The sequence below is a fragment of the Pseudonaja textilis genome, chromosome 3, assembly GCF_049901715.1.
Source record: "Pseudonaja textilis isolate UNSWEBS1 chromosome 3, rPseTex1.2, whole genome shotgun sequence".
Taxonomy (NCBI): domain Eukaryota; kingdom Metazoa; phylum Chordata; class Lepidosauria; order Squamata; family Elapidae; genus Pseudonaja; species Pseudonaja textilis.
In genome coordinates, this window is record NC_141992.1 from 128,497,924 (window position 1) to 128,519,304 (window position 21,381).

The following is a 21,381-nucleotide window of genomic DNA, read 5'->3' on the forward strand; positions in this document are numbered from 1 at the left end:
ACAAGTTGTGCTTTGTTTGGTTGGAAGAAGGCATTTTATTTTATTATTTTATTGACACATTTTTATTAATGCAATATTTATTATCTGATAGTTAATAAGGAAGATGTTTAAAGTTATGAAAGTTCAAAGCACACAATTAATACATAAATTGATCTCTTCTGAGCTAAAATGTCCTCACTATATAGTACCTAGGCACCCCATCCAAAATGGAAAAATGTTTTAATTATAATAATGATTCTGACAGAGGACAAATTGCCTTTGCTTTAATGTAGGATGTTATATTCTTTTTCAGGGAAAAATACCACTGTATGTTAGTGCCACTGCTGGAACAACAGTCTATGGAGCCTTTGATCCTCTTGTCAACATTGCTGAGATTTGTGAAAAATACAATCTTTGGCTGCATGTGGATGTAAGATCCTTGTTTTCACACTCAGTGCTGCAACAAATTTGTGGTGAAACCGAAGTTGGGCTGCTCTATAAGCTGCTGCCAGCTATCCGCTCACAAATGTACAGGCCCAGTTTCCTCAGTATGCAGAGTTAGCTTGACACAGCTTACAAATCAGCTTTATGAGTCTAGAAAAAATACGCTTACTGATTGATTAAATTTATATGCCGCCCATCTTACCCTCCAAAATGACTCTGGATGGCTTTAATGATTTGAAGAGACGTTGCTTGTTTCTATGGATATTGCAAACTCTAGTGTTTGTTTTTTTCAGATTTTGTAACATCTATTTGATAGATTTATACAGCTCAGATAAATATTCACACAGACCAAAGACATGTGTATAAATAACAGTTATTAAGACAATTTAGAACTCAGTGAATTGGTTGATTTATAAGATTGATTTATAATTACACACAATGAGCAGAAATAACCATGAAAGATGTTACTGGCTTTCAAGGAGAGAAAGGTCATTGCCACCCTTAAGATTATTCACTTAATGTAAACCTAGGTAAGAAGAAAATCTTGGTTATATCAGAATAACACCCTGAGCCAGAATATAACTAATGGGATGTTGCAGGAGATTTGTTATTTGACTTCAGTAATTTCCTTCCTATGACTAATTCATATTATTCAGTACATAATATGATACATTTTAAAATGTACTTTTTGTTGAGTCCTCGCAACTGTCTGGACTGCAGAAGCTAAAAGACTCAATGTCACCCAGACAATTTTGTGCCAAAGGATTAGAACTTACAGACTCCTGATCTTGAACCTGGTGCCTTTACCACTATATCAAGCCAGCTCTCAAACACTACATTATGTTATTTAAACTTTTAAAAAGCTTAGTTTAACTTAAAATGTTTTAAACACAATATTTTCAGTAAAGGATACAAGTAGAAAACTGAAGTCAAAGAATAACCTGCTGCACCATCATATCAGCATACTGTTATTATATCCAGTTTGGCCTAGTGGTTAAGGCCCAGGCTAGAACCTGGTTAAGGGTTCTCCTTAGCGATGATAGACAGCTGAGTGACCTTAACCCAGAGTTATCTGTAAAAATAATAAAGGTGGGATACAAATAAATAAATAAATAAATAAATAAATAAATAAAATGGTGATTAGTATATACTGGGAATGACAACAAGAGAATCAGAAAAAGGATCAATAGCTACAATAACATAACTTTAATTCAATCCTTATCATTAGATAACAAAGCCATATCCTATGTACTGTCCTTAATATTAGAGAATAAGTTTCTTTCCAGTTGCTCCAATAGAGCCAAAGCTTCTCATGAGATGACAAAGTTCATATTTTACAAATATAATTAAACATTGCATGGTTCCTTAACTATAACATTATTTTCCTATATATTTTGACAGTGATTTTAAACCAAAACAAGGCTACAATTGGAAAGACCAGATCATATGAATTAAGAAAAACTGTTAAATCTTTTACAATGCCCACATAAAAAAAAATAATGATCATTCTTTTGATTGTCCCATAAACATGAAATAATATTTTCTAATTAGTCAATTTCATGTTTAAATTGTAAGATTTAACCTGGAAATAAGGAGAAACTTTCTGACAGTGAGAACAATCAACCAATGGAACAGCTTGCCCTCGGAAGTTGTGGGAGCGCCATCACTTGAGACTTTCAAGAAGAGATTGGACTGCCATTTGTCAGAAATGGTGTAGGGTCTCCCGCTTGGGCAAGGGTTGGACTAGATGGCCTACAAGGTCCCTTCCAACTCTGATTATCTGTTAAATGTATATTCACATTGCCTTCAGAAATCATGGGCACTTCGCACTTCATCACTGGAAGTTTTTAAGAAGAGACTGGACAACCACTTGAAATGGTATAGGGCAGGGCTGTCAAACTCACAGCCCTGGGCCGGATGCATCAAATGCTGGCCATGCCTACGCCCAGTTTAGCGAAGGAGAAAAAAGTCCCGATACGTCACGTGATGCTGCCGTGACAATATGAATTTGACACCACTGGTATAGGGTCTCCTGCTTGAGCAGAGTGCTCGATTAGAAGACCTCCAAGGTCCCCACCAGCTTCTATTCTATTCTGTTCTGTTCTATTCTTTTTCCTATTCCCATTCCCATTCCTATTTCTAATTTATTCCTTCACACTTGGTATCATTGATTCTCCAAAACTGGATATTCTAGTTTTTCCTTCCACTGTTGAAATATATAACTAATACTAATACAATAACTTTTATTTTTAATACCTTATAAAATACAATTATTTCCACTCAAGCACTGCTCCTCCACTCCCAGAATATAACAGAACAGAAAGAACCACTCTGTATTCTGCTTCATAAAAAGCAAAAGTTTTATAAAATCAGACAATCAGACTTTTCTTTTTTTTCCCTCTGTTTTCTCATTTTGGGATTCTTATATTTTTGAAAGGCCACTGTAGTAAGTATGGCTGGCAAAATGTGATAAAAGGTGGAATCTTTTCATTTAGATAACTGTGTGTTTAATTTCAATAGGCATCATGGGGAGGTGGTTTACTATTGTCAAGAAAGCATTTCCATAAATTGAGTGGCATTGAAAGGTAAGCATCTTGTGATGTAATTTATTTGTACGGCAGTGAGATTAATATAGTATTTTTGTTTGTTTGTTTCTAACCTCTCCCTGAAGAGAAGATAAAGAATATAATTACAAGGATAATGACTCACGGACAACCAAAGTGAGTTGTATTATGAGAAGCAGGAGGAAAAAATATAGATCCTATTCCTACAACCTGTGCATCAGTTGGAGGTCAAAGAGATATATGTTGGGAAAATGGAAAAGCAGTATTAGACCCAGTTCAACTAATCACAGAGGGTACAATTTTCCCCTAAACAAACCCATTGACACTTGCAGTTAAACTGAATGTGGGAATACTTCCCTCATTTTATGTACCAAGTAAAAGAACTGGTGATAATCAGGAACTAAAAACGCAAGCTTATCAATAAATATTTTTGTTTGTTTTTTTGTGTTTATTATATTTGTTTGCCACTTATGTCACCTCGAGGCGACTTTGGCCAGCTTACAAACATTAAACGCCAATAAAATCATAAACAATAAATATTCCTAAGAACAGTATTACATTACAATTACAATTAAAAGGATGGGGAAGAAGGAAGCACGATGCATTTGAGGGTGGGATCTTCCCTTAATCCATCAACCACTTCCAGTCTGATACTTATATACAGTGAACAGTGGTTTTTCACTGAATTAGTGTGTGATTGTATGGTGACCGAATGACTAGTGTATAAATGCATACATTTACACAGGATCATAGAGTGATCAGAGATCTGTACATAATTTTAGAGTTTATTTTTTCCAGCTTTTAAAAAAATACTTATATTTTCTTTAAGTGTTCCATATTTAAAATCCCCTTGCTTTGTTTCTGTTTTTTTGTTGAGTTTCTATAATCATATAGTTGCAGATATTAACACAGATATTAAAGCAGCTGCAGATATTAAAGTTCTCCTCTTTAATTAGAGCCAACTCTGTTACATGGAATCCTCACAAACTGATGGGTGTTCCTCTACAGTGCTCGGCTTTTTTAGTCCATGAAAAGGTAATTTGCTTTTTTTTTTTTTGTCCAGGTAGGCCTACCTGTTTTTGCTATAAAAATAACGTTTCTATCTAAATAATGCTGAAATAATATTGCACAAGGAAAGATTTGTAGGATGAGGCTACCATTGTATCGTATGGAAGCTACTTTTACTGAAATTAATTGGCTTACTTTTGAGCACTCATACGGGGAATAGAGACGATCAGTGGAGCTGAGGACAGTTTGCTCCAGCATGAGTTCATTACGGAATACAAGTGAGGCTCCTTAGGAGAAAAAAGTGATGGAACTGACTTACAACCCTCCCTGCTGATTTCACTGTTGACTTTGCTTGTGGGAAACTGACAAGGAAGATTACAAGAGGTAGCCACATGACTGTATGATACTACAACTGTTGCCAAGCACTTGAATCGTGAACTGATGATGAGCACAGGGCTGCTGTGATAGCCAGAATTTTGAGGACTGGTTGTAACTACCACTTGTTCAGTACTATCACAACTTTAGTCACTGAACAAGTGGCCATTAACTGAGAAGCAATTTAATACATGGATATTATACATTTGGCTTGGTGGGAATCACAGCCCTGTCCTGATTCATTTCTAGAAATATATCAGATCATAAAGATCCCCCTTGCACATACGTGCTAGTCATTTTCCGGCTCTAGGGGGCAGTGCTCATCTCTGTTACAAAGCCGAAGAGCCAACGCTGTCCAATGACGTCTCTGTAGTCATGTGGCCAGCATGACCAAACGCTGAAGGCACACGGAACGCACACGGTCCCTATTTTTCTACTTGCATTTTTACATGCTTTCAAACTGCTAGGTTGGCAGAAGCTGGGACAAGTAACGGGAGCTCACTCCATTACGTGGTGCTAGGGATTCGAACTGCCGAACTGCCAAACTTTTTGATCGATAAGCTCGGTGTCTTAGCCATTGAGCCAATACGTAAAATAAAATAGTTGGTCAAAGCTTTTCTCATTCTCTATCTCCCCTAGGGTCTTCTCCAAGCCTGCAATCAGCTCTGTGCTGACTATCTCTTCCAATCAGACAAGGCTTATGATACAGTTTATGACACCGGAGACAAATCAATCCAGTGTGGCCGACATGTTGATGTCTTCAAACTATGGCTAATGTGGAGAGCTAAAGTAGGAGCACATTCATTACTGGATGAAGTGCCTGACTAAAGATGAACAAGTCGGCTGCTTTCAGTTTCATAGTTTTTAATGTTAGATTTAGTTCATTCTATAACAAACCGTATCACTTGAGAATATTTTTTCAATGAAAATCAATACCATTAATAAATGTATACATACATATCCATTTGCAATACATTTGAATGAATGCATGAATTAATTAATTAATTAATGATATAAATTCTGATCAGTATTGCTGGCCCCAGCAATAAAAGTATTTATTTAACATTGCTGGACTTCTTTTTAATGAAGCTCCAATAAAAATCTGCAGAGGAACCTTTGTATTCTTGAAAAGGCAGCTTCTGAAATTACAATATAGCCATTATGTTAATTTACAGTGGGAGGATCTCATTTTAATTGTTTGCTGGCCCCAGATAAATCATTGATATTTTACCCTGCCAAATTGCAGTAGACAATAGAATGACTCATGTTTGTTCTGCCTTTTGTATCTTACAGGGCACAGGAGGATTTGAAATTCTTATCAACAAATTTTTGGAACTCGCAGAATATCTTTACAAGGAACTCAAGACAAGAAACAACTATGAGCTGGTTTTTGATGCTGAGGTTAGGAGTTAACAGCGGCAAGAAGTCTCTGTATTACTTCTTTATTTTGTTAATCTTATAGCATGGGTGTCAAACTCAATTTCATTGAGGGCCGCATCAGGGATGTGTTTGACCTTGGAGGGCCAGGACTATGGCTGTGGGCAGGGTGGGTGTGGCCAGCTCGACATCACTTGTATTGGGGGCACCTGTGGTGGCATGAGGTTCCTGAGCTCCATTTTCAGCTCTGATAGCCTCCTGTAACCCTATGCTAGCAAAAATGGAGCTCAGAGGACTGCCTGTGGACCTCCCAGGCTCTAGTTTTGCTGGCAGAGGCACCACAGGCCAGCCCTTTGCTGATTCCAGGATGGCCTCATGGGCCATATCTGACCCCCGGGCCTTGTGTTTGACACCCCTGTTCTATAGTGTTCAGATCCCACAAGTCTTCTTCACAAAGGATGAAAAGAGCCAGTTCAGTCTAGTGGTTAAGAAGCCAGCTAGAAAGCAGGAGATCATAAATTCAAATTTAGCGATGAAAGCCAGCTGGATGACTTTGGGCCAGTCTCTCTCAGCCCAATCCACATCGCAGGTTGTTATGGGAAAATAGGAAGAAGAAGGAATATTGCCTGTAATTGCCATCTTGAGTTATTTGTAAAAACAATAATGGCAGGATATAAATTAAATAAATAAATGGGCATACTAAGTTCATTATCACAAAAGTTACAAAGGTCTTCCAATCTTTCTTGGGTGGATTATAGGGAATAAATGTGTTTTTTCCTCTTCTACCCCCACCTCCTCCAATCTTTTTTTCCCTCAGTCTTTATTTTTTCCTTAGCTGAAACTTTGCATATGAACCTTCATGCAAGTGAATTCTTTGCATTACACATTCTGGGTATGAATCAAGATTTCCAGTGATTAGGAAGAATGAATCATCTTTTTCGCTAGGTTCAGTAGCTGCCAAATAAATTAATCAGATTAAATGAAAATATGTTTAAAAATGGGTATGAACCTCATATTTCTGCTTCAGCTAAGTAGAGTTCTAATGCTAGAATTCTACATTTTCCAGAACTTCTTTACAAATTCATGTGGGTGCATATTTATTTGACGTTAAGCCCCAGAGATTTCCCTGAGCTATTAATGTGTAAAATGAAAAATATTTCATAAATATGTAAACATCAGAAAAGGCAATCCTTAGTTTTCATAATGCCCCAGGAGAGAAAAATAGAGTAGCAAATGTGTAATATGAATCAAAAGACATAAAAATGCTTCACAAATAGCAGTTGTAAAATGATCACTAAACTAAAAAAAGGACTATGAAAAATTAAAGTCAATATAAGTTAGATCTGGAAAGGTTCTACAGCTTAAATTTTTGGTATTTATGGAATGTTCTTCACACACATCAATTTTTTTCTGAGCTAATAGAAAATAACCAGCTTTAAAACGTGTAATAATTCATTGAGATGCCTCAGAGACTTGTATATAATTAATGAAATTTAAATAGATTGTTTTTTCACACATTTTATCTCCGTAGATATTAATAAATGTTTGATGGAAATATCATACACCTGAACCAATGCTAATTCTCAATAAAGTGTTAAAATTTATGTTCATGCAGAAACAAATTCAGCCAATATTTAAGGCTTCAGCGAACTTAATAAAAACAAGTGTTAGCTTAATTCATAATGAATTTTGACTCCACAGTGGAGAAATGACCCCTGAGCTATTTCGTGATGTTTATTGGGTTGGCAGTAGAAAATATTTTACCCTATGTTAAACAGGGATGAATAGTTGTGTTTAATGGAGAGGCAGTTCTGAAGGAAGGAAGGAAGTAGAGTGGCTGATATTTCCAATGAGTTTTTTTCATGCTGGGCATTAAATGGAAAAGAGAAGAACTCATGCAATGTCATCAGGTACAAGAAAATGCCAGCAGAGCAATTCATGGGCTTATCATGGGTTCATATTGATGGTAAGGATTTTGCACAAAGAGTGCATTTATTTTAATTTTGTTTATAAGACTTCAGGTTACAATTTTTCCTGCCTATTTGATAAAGTAGAACATTTGTTGAGAAATAAAAATGTTTTATTTTACCTCTTCTTTTTTTAAATCTTCAAGCCTGAATTTAGCAATGTATGCTTCTGGTATATCCCACCAAGTCTTCGACATATCCCAAAGGGGCCAGAAAGAGACAAAAGACTTCATCAGGTAAAAGTTCATATGTACATTTTCTGGCTCCCCCACACACCCCCACCAAAAAAAAAATAAATCTTGGCAACTTTAATATGTGTGGACTTCAGTTCCCAGAATTCTCTAGCCAACCATTTTGGGTATGGAATTCTAGGAGTTGAAGTCCACACATATTAAAGTTGCCAAGTTTGAAAAGCACAGTGTTGGAGTAAGTATTTACGGAACTAAAATGTTCTATCTATCCCTCCATATTTCACATAAGTTAAATATGGTAGAGGACAATTCTTACTATCCTTACCAATGAACCATTGAGTATGACTTCTAGAGATGAAGGGTCATGCAATCAAGCATTTTGGAAAGGGTAGTTTAATCTATGCATAGTAGATACAATCTGCAGTGGCTGAAGCTCTGGTTTTGCCCTCAGTTTCTGATGGACTGTTTTTATTCTGCATGGTTTCACCCAACATTTCATTCCAGTCTGTTTCTACTTTGTTTATTTTTCTAATCCAAGACTCACCATTGAATCCTTTTTTCATTCTTTAATTTGTTTTATTGAATTATGATAAGGCATAAGTAATACATTACATTACTTGAATACAGTGCTATTTATACCATATTGACTGGATAATTTTAACACTAGAATGTTTAAGTCTTGAAAGATAAAGAAAAAAGTTAATATCAATATGAAGACATTTCTAAAATGTCAATATTGATAAGCATAAGTTTTACCATATTTTAATATGATATAAACATACACTTTAATTCATATTTCTGCCATCATTCCAAAATAATGGCTGCTACTACTTATTCCTTAGTCTCTTTAATGCATTATCCCAGAATTAAGTATTGTTTTCTGTCATATCTATCCAGGTTGCTCCAAAAATAAAAGCAAGGATAATTGAAGAAGGCACTACGATGGTTAGCTACCAGCCTTTAGGGGACAATGTGAACTTTTTCCGAATGGTCTTCTCTAATCCAGCAACCAAAAAAGCAGATGTTGATTTCCTCTTGGAAGAGATTGAAAGGCTTGGGAAGGATTTATGATACTTAGAAAAAAATGTATTATGGGGATTCTTTACAGCAGAGTTTCTCAGCCTTGACAACTTTAATGTGTGTATTTCAACTCCCAGAATTCCCCAGCCAGCCCTCTTGACTAGGGAATTATGGAAGCTGAAGTCCACATGTTAGAGTTGTCAAAGTTGAGGAACGCAGATCAACAGAGGTCTGTTATTATTTTTTTCATAAAAGTTCTGCACTGTACTTTCCTTTCTTTCTGCTATTTCTTGGGATGAAATTAAAAGGTTTGAAACATAATGGGAAAGGAGTTAGATCTGATGAAATATGTCATTTTCCAAGAAGCTTGTATTTGTGAGTCGACAAAGCATCTTTTTACTCAAAGCAGTGAGCATTGTTTTGCATAGACTGCAGCCTAAAACCTCTTAAAAAATTCATGCAATCATGCTGTCTTGTATGATCACTTCAGTAATCCCCAAAAGAAATCATGTTTGAGAATCACCATGCACAGTACATACACTGGGTGTTTTAAAAAACCCACATAGACACATCTCAGGGCACCATGCTCAGGGTTGAGACAGATCCAAGATGGCAGTCCTTCCCACTCCACTCATTAACAACCAATTATTATCAGAAATACAGGTAGTCCTCGACTTACAATGATTCATTTAGTGACTGTTCAAAGTTACGACACTGAAAAAAGTGACTTCTGACAATTTTTTATACTTATGACCGTTGCAGGCAGTGGTTGCAGCAGTGATCAAAATGTGGAAGTAAAGACAAAGTGGAAACTAAAAAAGACGATTGGACTACAACTAGAAGTAACCCTGCATAATAAATATTATTTAAATCCTTTTTAGTCAGGGCTCAAGCCTAGTCATGGGGCAAAAACACGTTGCTCATTCTTTTGATGGTCTATAGCAGGGTGTGGGTGAGGATGGCACACTTCACTTAATCCAATACTTTTGGAAATATATGTGCTAAGTAGACACAGCCTAGTCAGATAGGGTGCCCACTTTTTGTGAGACCAAGCAAGCAAGAGGGCAAAAGCCCTGACTATGGCTTTCTTGGTAGCAACTCCATCACTTCAGAGAAGCTTATTCTACAAAGTCAAGATGCTGTTCCCATTCGGTAATTAGAAAGATGGTGATAACAGTCTTCTCTCATGGGGCATTTGAATAGAAGAGCAGTGACAGCATCGGTAATGATTGCATGGATATTATTGGATTGATTTACATAGAATATTGACCTTAACATTTTTAAAATTGTAAGCCATTAGAATCTAGTCAGTAGGCAGCACTAAATTATTGTAAACAAATGAATAAAATCAATAAATAGAGATTGTTTAATTCTTTGAAAACGCCTCAGACCATTATCTCCTCTTTTCTGCTGGTTTTAGATTAAAAAATCATTTTATATTTATTTAAAAAATGGTATGCCATTTTTCAAGGTCATCAGATTTTCTTGAGGCATATTTCAGCATTTTTACTGGTCAATGTCTTATACTGGTAGCTGTGCAAGAATGGTCATTTCTGGAACTTGTGCTTTAGATTTTCACCATCAATCTGATAAAGATGGAAATAAATAAAGCAGAAACCAATGCGTGTGTCCCAATGTAGCCTGTATGTTGCGGACATCTGAATGCCTGAATAGGGATTGTGTCTCAAACAGGAGATTTGCCAAACAAGCAGAATTTTATAAAATTTAGGAATAACAAACTTATTTCTCCTCAATGAAACATTTCAGATAGAACAACCATTCCAGATTTTTCTTCTGAAAGTTAAGATACCAATCAGAATCATACCAATGCAGAATTTTACAATTTAATATGGAGCCTGAGGAAAACCAGCAACTCAAGATAAGAATTAGCTCTACAGCAATGATCTAAATATTCCTATTCATAGTTCCTATTCACAGTTCTCCCATATTATATCTATCATGGCCCTATCTAATCAAGGATGAAGAATATCTGGTCCTGAAGGTGTGGTCTAAATTACAGCTTATGTACCTTACGTCTTGCCAGAAGGCCTGGTAAGGAAATCTGGTTGGGATATTTTAAAAGTAGTGAATGTTTTATATTGCCTTCTATTGATATGGACTGATGATTGTTTTTGCTGATTGTTTTGAATATTTATTTTTCTTTTCAAAAGATCATGTCTATTTATTTTAGATAGTGATAAATAATGGTGAGTGGTATCAGTGTAAATTTTACAATTTAGAGTTTTGTAGTGATTTTGTGTCATTTCTCAAGATGACACAAAGATTTTAGTTTTACATATTGATTTAATTCATGCTGGCCATTACCTATAAAGCCCTATATCTCCCATGGTTTCTGATGGCCAGTATATGCCAGAAGAGTTAGTATGCTCCAGGTCTTTATAATCAAACAGTTCCATCTATGGGGACTCAGAAATGTGCCTTTCTTTACCATGGGATTTCACAATGAGATTCCCCCTACGTATCTCCATGTGACTCCCATCCTGATCAAATTCTGAAAAGCCTTGAAGACTTGGTGGTTCTTTCAGGCTGGGGTAGAGATGGATAGAGCCCTTTATGTCTTGTGTGGAGTGATTGGATCTCATCTTGTTCCATCTTGTGCTTTTATTTTTATTGTGAACTATCCATGGATGATTTGGAATTGGGCAATGCCTAAATTGAGTTAAATAAATAAATAGTGGCTAACAGCAACATGGATCCAGAAGCAGGTAAGGAGTACACATTTTTTTAAAAAAAGGATGACTCAGTCCCAGAGATTCTAATTGGATTTTTGGTTGGTTGGGAGGTTTGGGCAGCAAGAGCTGTATTATTTGAGACTGGGTGGTTATTTGAAGGCTCTACATTAAACTAAGTTGGAAATTCATGGCTAAACTAGAGTAACTGACATGCATATAAATACAATATTAGCCTGAGCTGGTTTAAAGTAAGAATTACATTCAGTTAACATAGTTATCTAACAAAAATATATAATAAGAATAATATTTCTCAAACATCCAATTTGGTTTAGACTGGTCTAATTTCATTGAATTAATCAGAAATAAAATTTATAACCCTCCAAAAAACGGCCGTGGATAAGTGCACCATCGTGCCTACCATCCTTATTCTATTGTCCCCATTTATTCATACCTATTTCCTGTATTCTTACTCACGTTTATACTTATATCTATTATCTTGTAAGCGATTGACAAATCAAATAAATAAATAAAATAAAAAATAAAAATCATTTTAAGTTTAGTCTTTCTACTTACACAGATTGTTAATCAGCATGTCCAATTACTGAATATAAAAGTTACACTAAGAAATCAAAAGCCACCAAAATAAAGGACAATCACATAAAGACCTGGCCATGAATGAAAGAATAGAATAGGATAGAATAGAATAGAATACTTTCATTGGCCAAGTGTAATTGGACACACAAAGAATTTGTCTTGGTGTAAATACTCTCAGTATATATAAAGAAAAGATACATTCATTAAGAATCAAGAATCATAACATACAACACTTAATGATAGTCATAGGGTACAATCAACAATCAAATCATACTAGGAAACAGTCAATATAAATCATAAGGATACAAGCCACAAAGTTACAGTCCTACAGTCACAAGTGAGAGGGGATGGATGAGGAGTAACAGTAATAGTAATACAAACTTTGAAAATAGTTGAAGTGTTGAGGGAATTATTTTGTTTAGCAGAGTGATGGCTTTCAGGAAAAAAAACTGTTCTTGTGTTTAGTTGTTCTGGTGTGCAGTGCTCCATAGTGTGATTATATCATTAAAATGTCACCTATTTTGAGTAATACACAATTATAGCTTCAACAAATTATCATTCAAGCATCTTGCTAGCCTTACCCGAATGCAAATCATTCAGAGGTTTCTTTTTTCAATAAGATTATAGAGATTATTATATATCCCTTTCAAGATAATGTCTGACTGACACCTGAAATAATAGGATGTTGATGGTAGAAATAATGGAAAATAATATCACAATAATCCTACAGCGGAAGTAGCCAAGATTTCTGGGAATTTGGCCATAACACATTATTTCAAATCAATCTGGCTGAGTTTTAAAATCCTTGGAAGAAACCATTTTCATTCCCATCACTCAGAAATATCTTTGACAGGTAAGGCAGAAGATATCCTCACAATGGCTATTTCTAGGGCTCTGCAGCTTTCTTACCAAGGGACAAGGCAAATTTTATCTTTAAGGTCCTCTAGAACAAACTCTTGGCCTGTGGGCTCGATGCGTCACACACTGGCCGTGCCCACACCCGGTTTAGCGAAGGGGAAAAAAGTCCCGATATGTCATGTGACATCACCACGACGACATGAGTTTGACAATCCTGCTCTAGAAGGACAAAAAAATTTTTTTAGTCTTTTGCCATTTGTTTCAGCCCATTCACTATCAGAAGTAAGGATTCCAGATAGAAGTGTTGGGGATTGCTATGTAATTTCTTTTAAATGGTTGCTAATTTGTTGTTGTTCAGTTACTAAGTCATGTCCAACTCTTTGTGACCCCATGGACCATAGCATGCCAGGCCTCCTGTCTGTCTCCCAGATTCATGTTCATTACCTCAACAACACTAACCATCTCATCCTCTGCCATGTCCTTCTCCTTTTGCCTTCTAATAGATTTTATTTTTTAAAAAGATTTGAATTAATATTTTTGGTGTTTTCTGTTATTTCTCCCCCTCCCCTCCTTCATTCAAAGCAACTACCAACTCAAAGAAGTTTATAAGAAAACATAAATAATTTAGGATGTGGGGCAGTGATGGCATTCAAAACTTTTTACTACCGGTTCTGTGGGCATGGCTTGGTGGATGTGGCAGGGGAAGGATACTGTAAAATCTCCAGCCAGAGGTGGTATTTGCTGGTTCTCTGAACTACTCAAAATTTCCACTACTGGTTCTCCAGAATTGGTCAGAACCTGGAGGATACCACCTCTGATGTGGGGGAAAATGTCACTAGAATTTCTCCACAAGGAGATTGGTGGTGATGATGTTGTGAAGACAGGGGGAAAAATGCATCTGGGTGTGCTTCCTTCCTCTCCCTTTCTTATCAAACATTGGTTGGTAATATCCCCAGGGGAGGGGAGAAGAATTTCTGAACTCTATTTATTGTGGAAATATGAGATATTAATTGAGTAAATAAAGCTCAATATGGGGACAGAATGACTCTAGGGTGTGCTTCATTATGCATGTATATAAGTTTTCTTCATTAGGCCTGGGGAGGGGGTGGGAATCTAGCAGCAAATAGAAAATTCAATGAGATCTTTGGACTGAATAGTTGATTTTCAGTAGATTAGCAAAGATATCTGATGCTGAATTTTTAACAGTAGATGTCATTAGCCAAATTATATTTAAATCTTCAGAAAGGCTGAGACAGGTTATCCTAGGCTGTTGCCTAGAAGAGTCATCAATCACTGGAATCACCTGTGTCTCCTCCACTGCCAAATATTTGCATTTCCCAACATTAGAGAGTAAGGAAAATGACCTTGATGGAGATATGAAACTCTGTCATCAAGGTGACAAAGGGCAAAACATTTTCTAAATCTAGAATGGTCAGATAACACTTGCAAGCAGTTCAGGCAGATGCCTCTCTAATTCACCAAAATATAAAAAGGAGGAAAAGAAAGAGGTAATACAATGCAATCAAACCTGTAATCTTCTGTTATTATAGCCAGTCTCAATAAATGTACAGGTGGTCCTCAACTTACAATCACAATGGGGATCAAATGCCTGCAAGATGGTTGTTAAATGAGTTTACAATGTTTTCTGCTAAACAAATCAGATAACAGTGTTGGAAGGGACCTTGGAGATCTTCTAGTCCAACCCTCTGCTTAAACAAGATACTCTATACTTTTCAGACACATGGCTGTCCAATCTTTTCTTAAAAACCTCCAGTGTTAGAGTATCCAGAACTTCTGAAGGCAATCTGTTAACTGTTCTGATTAACTATTCTGTCAGGAATTTTTTTTCTTTATTTCTAAGTTGGATCTCTCCTTGATTAGTTTCCATCCATTGCTTCTTGTCCTGCCTTCAGGTGCTTTGTAGAATAGGTTGACTCCCTCTTCTCTTTGACAACCCCTGAAATATTGGAACACTGCTATCATGTCACCCCGAATCCTTCTTTACATTAAACTAGACATACCCAATTCCTGCAAACGTTCTTCATATGTTTTAGCCTTCAGTCCCCTATTCATCTTTATTGCTCTTCTTTGCAATCTTTCTGGGATATTTTTTTATATCGAGGCAACCAAAACTGGATGCAATATTTCAAGTATGGTCTTACTGAGGCATTATACATTGGTACTAGCATTTCATGTGATCTTAATTCTGTCCCTCTTTTAATGCCTTTTAATGCTAGCTCATATTTAAGTGGCTGACCATTTGGACTCTTAGATCCCTCTCACAGGTACTGCTATTGAGTCAGGTACCATCTATTCCAGGGGTCTTCAAACTTGGCAGCTTTAAGACTTGTGGACTTCAACTCCCAGAATTCCTCCTCCAGACATTTTAGCTCAGGAATTCTGGGAGTTGAAGTCCACAAATCTTAAACTTGCCAAGTTTGAAGACCCTTGGTCTATTCTATACCTGAAGCTTTGAAAGGGAGGAGGAAGACTGGTGTAAGTGAGCCAAAATAATCAATCCAATACAGAAGGAAGGATGAAGCAGATGAACAGAGAAAAAAATAAAATAAAATAAAATAAGGTGCATCTCAACTGTTGCTTTTATATTTTGTAAGACATTTTGAATTGGAGAGTTTATATATTAACTGTGCCTTAAAGATGTACTGCACCTTTAAAGAAACTACTCACTTGTGTGTATGTGTGTAAGTAGTAGTAAGGGCTATACTGAACTTCACAGGTTTAATAGCTCAGAGTTGTTTAGATTTATGCTTGTGTTTTTGTATTATGTCTTATACATGTATTCTGTTTCTTAATAAAACAAAAGTGCTGAAAATGATATCTTATAAAGTTATTGTTGACTCTTAGTAACTGCATAGTTCTTATTAAATTTATATGCCCCCCCCCCACTTGAATATGACTCTGAGCAGAATTCTCCATGATTGTGTGTTCCTACCTGGTCCTTCAGTTCTTCCAACAGTGCACTCCATTGCACAAGCTGTAAATGTTCACAACTGGAAGATTTGTACCGGAATTTGCAAAAAAAGATGAGGGAAAACTAGGCAGCAGACTTGTTCACAGTAAATTGCAAAGAGTTCATGAAGATCCTGCCTGAGCAGATTTTAAGGGAGACAGCCTCTTAAACTCTGGGCAGCGACAAATCTGGAAGCTGTGATTGGGTATTTTGTTTAAAGAAATACCTTGCTAGGATGTGTTCCTCAAGAGACTGAAATTATTCAAACCTCATTCCTACTATTTAATAAATAAACAGTACAGTGGTTATTAAAGTAAAATGAGATGTTTTGGCCATATGAAAGAAAAATCCAAAATCTATATTAGAGTGAAGGATAGCTGCAAAGAAAGAAAGAGAAAAAAGCGAGGAAACCCTTACATTGAGAATCTTAAAAATCCATTTTCCTAAGCATCAGATGGTTCAATAACTGAACTGACTTTATAAATCTAGTGCTATATCTAAGTGGATAAAAATCTACTTTATCCCATATTATCTGATCTATTTTCCCTGAAAGACGCACACTTGCCCAACTACCTGCATTGTTTTGAACCTGGTCTTTACTTATGCTACATTTCCCCATTAAGCATTGCAAAGCTATTCCACTAATTTTGAGCAATATGCAAAGAATGAGTACACTTGAATTCATAAATTTTAAACCACAATTGTACAGAACATTGGTGAATATGTTTCTGCATATCTGCTTTTTCAACACTAGGTGGCAAAGTTAATCCACAATTGCTGATCTATTCATTAAAAATGTTGCCAGCGCTTGTGTGGTGCTCAATTTTATAAAAACTAAGCATCTAAATTAAAAGGATTTCAACTGTACTTATATTCATCAATCCTTTTGTTTAGCCAAAGCCTATATGTCATCTCCCAGTCAACAACTTATGGCTGAATGAGATTTTAATGTCATACAATAATGTATGAAATGGAAAGAGGAGTATGTACTGTGTTATATAGTATATAAAAAATTAAATATGTGCCTTTTTTGCTACAGTTTTATAAGTTTGAAATTTGGAACTCTGAGGTGATGTCACAAACAGCACCTGACATGCTGAACTGAATGCACACCTATCATTGGTTGAAAAGTCAGCTAATATACTTTACAGGTTTTGCACTTTAAAATATATTTCAAATTCCCTATAATTAACAGGCAGAAGAGAACACACACAATTCAGTAGATATTAAAAGCTTACCAAAATGGGCTAAACCAACACAAAGTCTATATTTCTCAATATACTATTAAGACTCCACAATCATCAAGGCATGAGAGCATAGACAGGTTACTATGAACTTCAAAAGTTCAGCAGGCTGCCAAAGCCATCATCAAATGAACTGGAAATGTCCAAAAAGAGTCAACACTCATTTGTCCAGCCAAACCAATAAAGATAAAATTTTGAAAAGATTTCATATTGTTGTCTGGTTGAACTGACATGAACACATGCGCTGTGTAAATGCTCCTTTTGGCCTCTTCAGAGTTATTATTTTACATCCAGTTGTTTTACATACAACTGTATGTAAAAATGAAACAAAATAAACTGATTAAATAAAGAAAGTGATGCTTAATTCTGTATCACTCCTATAATTTACCTCAGTCAGACTCACAAATGCAGATCTCAACTGAACTAGGTTATATAAATAAATGGCCATACAGGTGATTTCTGTATTCTGACTGCACATAAAATATGTTATTCTAAGGACCCCAATAGATCATTTGTCTATATTCTTATACAATTGATATTCAAATAGTATATGTCTCTGGGCTCCACAAAGGAAAGTACATTCATCATGAGGGACTTGGTTAAATCCTCCATATTTAACCATTGTGCCCATATGCTCAAATCTTGCTTGAGTAAATACAGTCTTAAAATGTGTAGGCATTTTTACATTAGGCAATTTGAAAAGCATGTTTATACTGGCTCATCCATTCCAAGGAGCCATTATTGAGGATGCCTTTAACTTTCTGTGCTTCTATATCAAGATTCTTTTGTGCAGCTATCTGTTTAGCTTGTTCTTCAATTGTACAAGAGACAGGGAGAGAGAAACTAATCCTCTCTGTATTTACAATCAACATCACTGCATGACCAATACTTGAGTTGGAATTGAAGAATAGTAAAGTACACACATATACACATCTCTCCATTTATCTGCTTCCTACCTTCAATTACTTTAGATATTTGTAGCTTACCCCCATGAACTCCAATTCAACCAATTCACCACACCAGAGGATCTGAAGAAAACCCAAAATCTCAGATTGCTGACTTTAGCAGGCAGTAAGTCAGACAATGCTTCTGAAAGTAAAGTAGGGGTTTGGGTTTAAAAAAAAACCTTGGTATTCTGCTGAGTAGAGCATTGTCTCGATCCTGTATGTGCAAAAGCACTGTGCACATTGTTTGATCTAGCCAGACCTGCGACTGGCCATATAGAAAAATGAATGGATGGACCAAAGGATTAAGCAAAGAGATAGGTGGTAGATAAATTGCACAGAAATTCAGGGGATTCATGGACAAGATCCCAGAACACATTCCCTTCACTCTCACCAAGACTGGCAGAGCAAGCTACTCTATGTAAGCAGCCAGTAAACCTCATTTCCCTGCATTCGGATAATTTATTTATTTATTTATTTACTTACTTACTTATTTGTCGAGCATGTATTGGATAACATGTTATAAGTATAAACATGATTATTATACATGAAATGGATACATATAAAAGGGAACATTAGCACAAAGATGGTAGGCATGTTGTTACGCTTATGCATGGCCCTTAAAGACCTCTTAGGAAAGGGGTGCGGTCAACAGTAGACAGTCTGAGGTTAAAGTTTTGGGGGTTTGGGGAAGAAACCACAGAATCAGGTAGTGTATTCCAGGCCTTAAAGATGTACTGCACCTTGCTGTTCTGTTGCTGAAGTCGTATTTCCTGCAATCGAGTTTGGTGCGGTTTACTTTGAGTTAGTAACTACTGTGTGCTCGTGTATAATGTATAATGTTATTCACCTGGGTAATGAAATGTTTTCAAGAAAGCAACCAAGCTAAAAAAGTCTCCAAATCCGAGAGTTCACTCCTGAAGAGCATATATGCTTTACTATTGGATACAGAGACTACATAGAACCACATGCAGTACCAATCCACTCAGACCCAGCCCAAGGACTGGGAGAGAAGAGATGAAGAATGTGAGATCCCCATCTGATACACATCTCTGGGAATGATGAAAGCTAAGGACTCACTTGAGAAAGTCACTGATTTGTGCTGCATCAGATACAAGACTTATTGTGAAAAGTAACAGCATTTTTTAAAAAAATCAAATAGAATTTAATGTATTTATTTCTTTTTTCTAATTTGTCAATTGCTTACAAGATAATAGGTATAAGTAAAAACATAGTTATGAATACATGGATACATATAAGAAAAACAATATATATATAAAAGAAACAATAGGACAGGGACGGTAGGCACGTTGGTGCACTTATGCACGCCCCCTACAGACCTCTTGGGAAAGGGGTGAGGTCAATAGTAGAAAGTCTAAGGTTAAAGTTTTTGGGGTTTGGGGAAAAAACCACAGAGTCATCTGGGTATTCCAGACATTGACCACTCTATTGCTGAAGACGTATTTCCTGCAATCAAGTTTGGTGCGATTAACCTTGAGTTTGCATCTATTGTTTGTTCTTGTGTTGTTATGGTTGAAGCTGAAGTATTCATTGACAGGTAGGACATTGCAATGTATGATTTTATATACTATACTTAGATCGGACGAAGGCGGCGTAGTTCTAGATTTTCTAGGTCTAGAATTTTGAGTCTGGTGGCGTAAGGTATTCTGCAACGAGTAGAGGAGTGGAGAACTCTTCTTGTGAAATATTTTTGGACTTTCTCAACTGTGTTAATATCAGATACGTAATGTGGGTTTCAGACTGATGAGCTGTATTCGACTATTGGTCTAGCAAATGTTTTGTATGCTCTAGTTATTAGTGTAATATTACCAGAGAAAAAGCTACGTAAGATTAGATTAACAATTCTTAATGCCTTTTTGGCTTCGTCGTTACAGTGGGCTCTAGCACTTAGGTCATTTTAAATGAGTACTTCTATTCTGTTGAAATTTAATAGCAGTTTCTGACCTTTGCTATAGAGTATTTAATTTTTCTGAGCTATGAGACTAACTTCAAAAAAGTATTCAAATTTGTTACAAGTATGTATAAAATTCCAGAAATAATTCACAAATTGCTGCACATCTTTCCTTTCTCAGTTCACAAAACTTACCTAAACAGGAATCTCATCTTTGACTCGAGTGTCTTCAGTTTTACTATTTTTAAAGCTTTCCTTGCTTGCTTTACATTTGGAATGACCTTCCTATTTCCATGTAAGTAAATAATATACCTAGGTAGAAGAAGTTTATTCATTTTATTTTATTTGTCAATTGCTTACAAGATAATAGGTATAAGATTAAACATGAGTAAGAATACAGGAAATAGGTACAAATAAATGGGGACAATAGGACAGGGATGGGAGGCACAATGGTGCACTTATGCATGCCCCTTACAGACCTCTTAGGAATGGGGTGAGGTCAATAGTGGATAGTTTGAGGTTAAAGGAGTTGCCTTAAGAATTTGTTACCATTATCAAATACCTTTAATATTAAATCACCCACATGCTCTTTATTATCTTGTTCTATTTCTCCATTTCTTAATTATAACAGCCCAGTTTGTTTAGTTTTTCATTAGCATAATCCAAGGACAGAGTTCAAGGACATTTGGGATATTGATTATCTGTCCTTTATGGCACAAGGTCAAGAATGATTTCTGTGCTGTGCTTATTAATATACGTTCATAGGAATGGTACTGAAAATGTATCATTAATATTGATTTTTATTTTCAAGAAGTCAATGGGAATTGACACAGGTAGATAAATTACTAGAATGACTTTTGCTATAGCTTGCTAAAACTATTCATACTGATAGATGTCCTATTGAATAACTTCTTGTTTTTCTTTCTCAAAATTCTAATCACATACTAATCACAAAGTGTGAGAACAAGTGTATAAATAATTTGTTCCTAATGCTCACAAAGAAATATAGTACAATATATTGCACAGGGAACTTTGATTTCCTTCTATTAAGAGCATTTCTGGAAGCTATCACTAATGGCAAATGAAAGAGAATTTGGGATGTTCAAGCTAAAGGCCATAACCCTAATACATCTTTCCCCCCAAAAAAAGTAGTCCTCAACTCACAACCACAATTGATGTTGCTAAGTTAGGAGAGTTTGCCCCATTTTACGATTTTGCTTGCCACATTTGTTAACAGAAT

General features: G+C 36.0%; 1 protein-coding gene across 12 annotated transcripts in view; it reads left to right on the top strand.

Annotated features, from left to right (window-relative positions):
• Nucleotides 1-9,989, top strand: part of LOC113436585 (glutamate decarboxylase 1-like) — a 37,136-nt gene extending 27,147 nt beyond the window's left edge. For all 12 annotated transcript variants that reach the window (XM_087930738.1, XM_087930739.1, XM_087930741.1 and 9 more), the window contains 7 exons: nt 293-409; nt 2,944-3,008; nt 3,944-4,022; nt 5,010-5,159; nt 5,664-5,771; nt 7,861-7,950; nt 8,803-9,989. In XM_087930738.1, the coding sequence (XP_087786864.1) occupies nt 293-409; nt 2,944-3,008; nt 3,944-4,022; nt 5,010-5,159; nt 5,664-5,771; nt 7,861-7,950; nt 8,803-8,976 (783 nt within the window). In that variant the 3' untranslated portion in view covers nt 8,977-9,989. The remainder of the gene's footprint in view (nt 1-292; nt 410-2,943; nt 3,009-3,943; nt 4,023-5,009; nt 5,160-5,663; nt 5,772-7,860; nt 7,951-8,802) is intronic.
• The last annotated feature ends 11,392 nt before the right edge of the window (nt 9,990-21,381 follow it).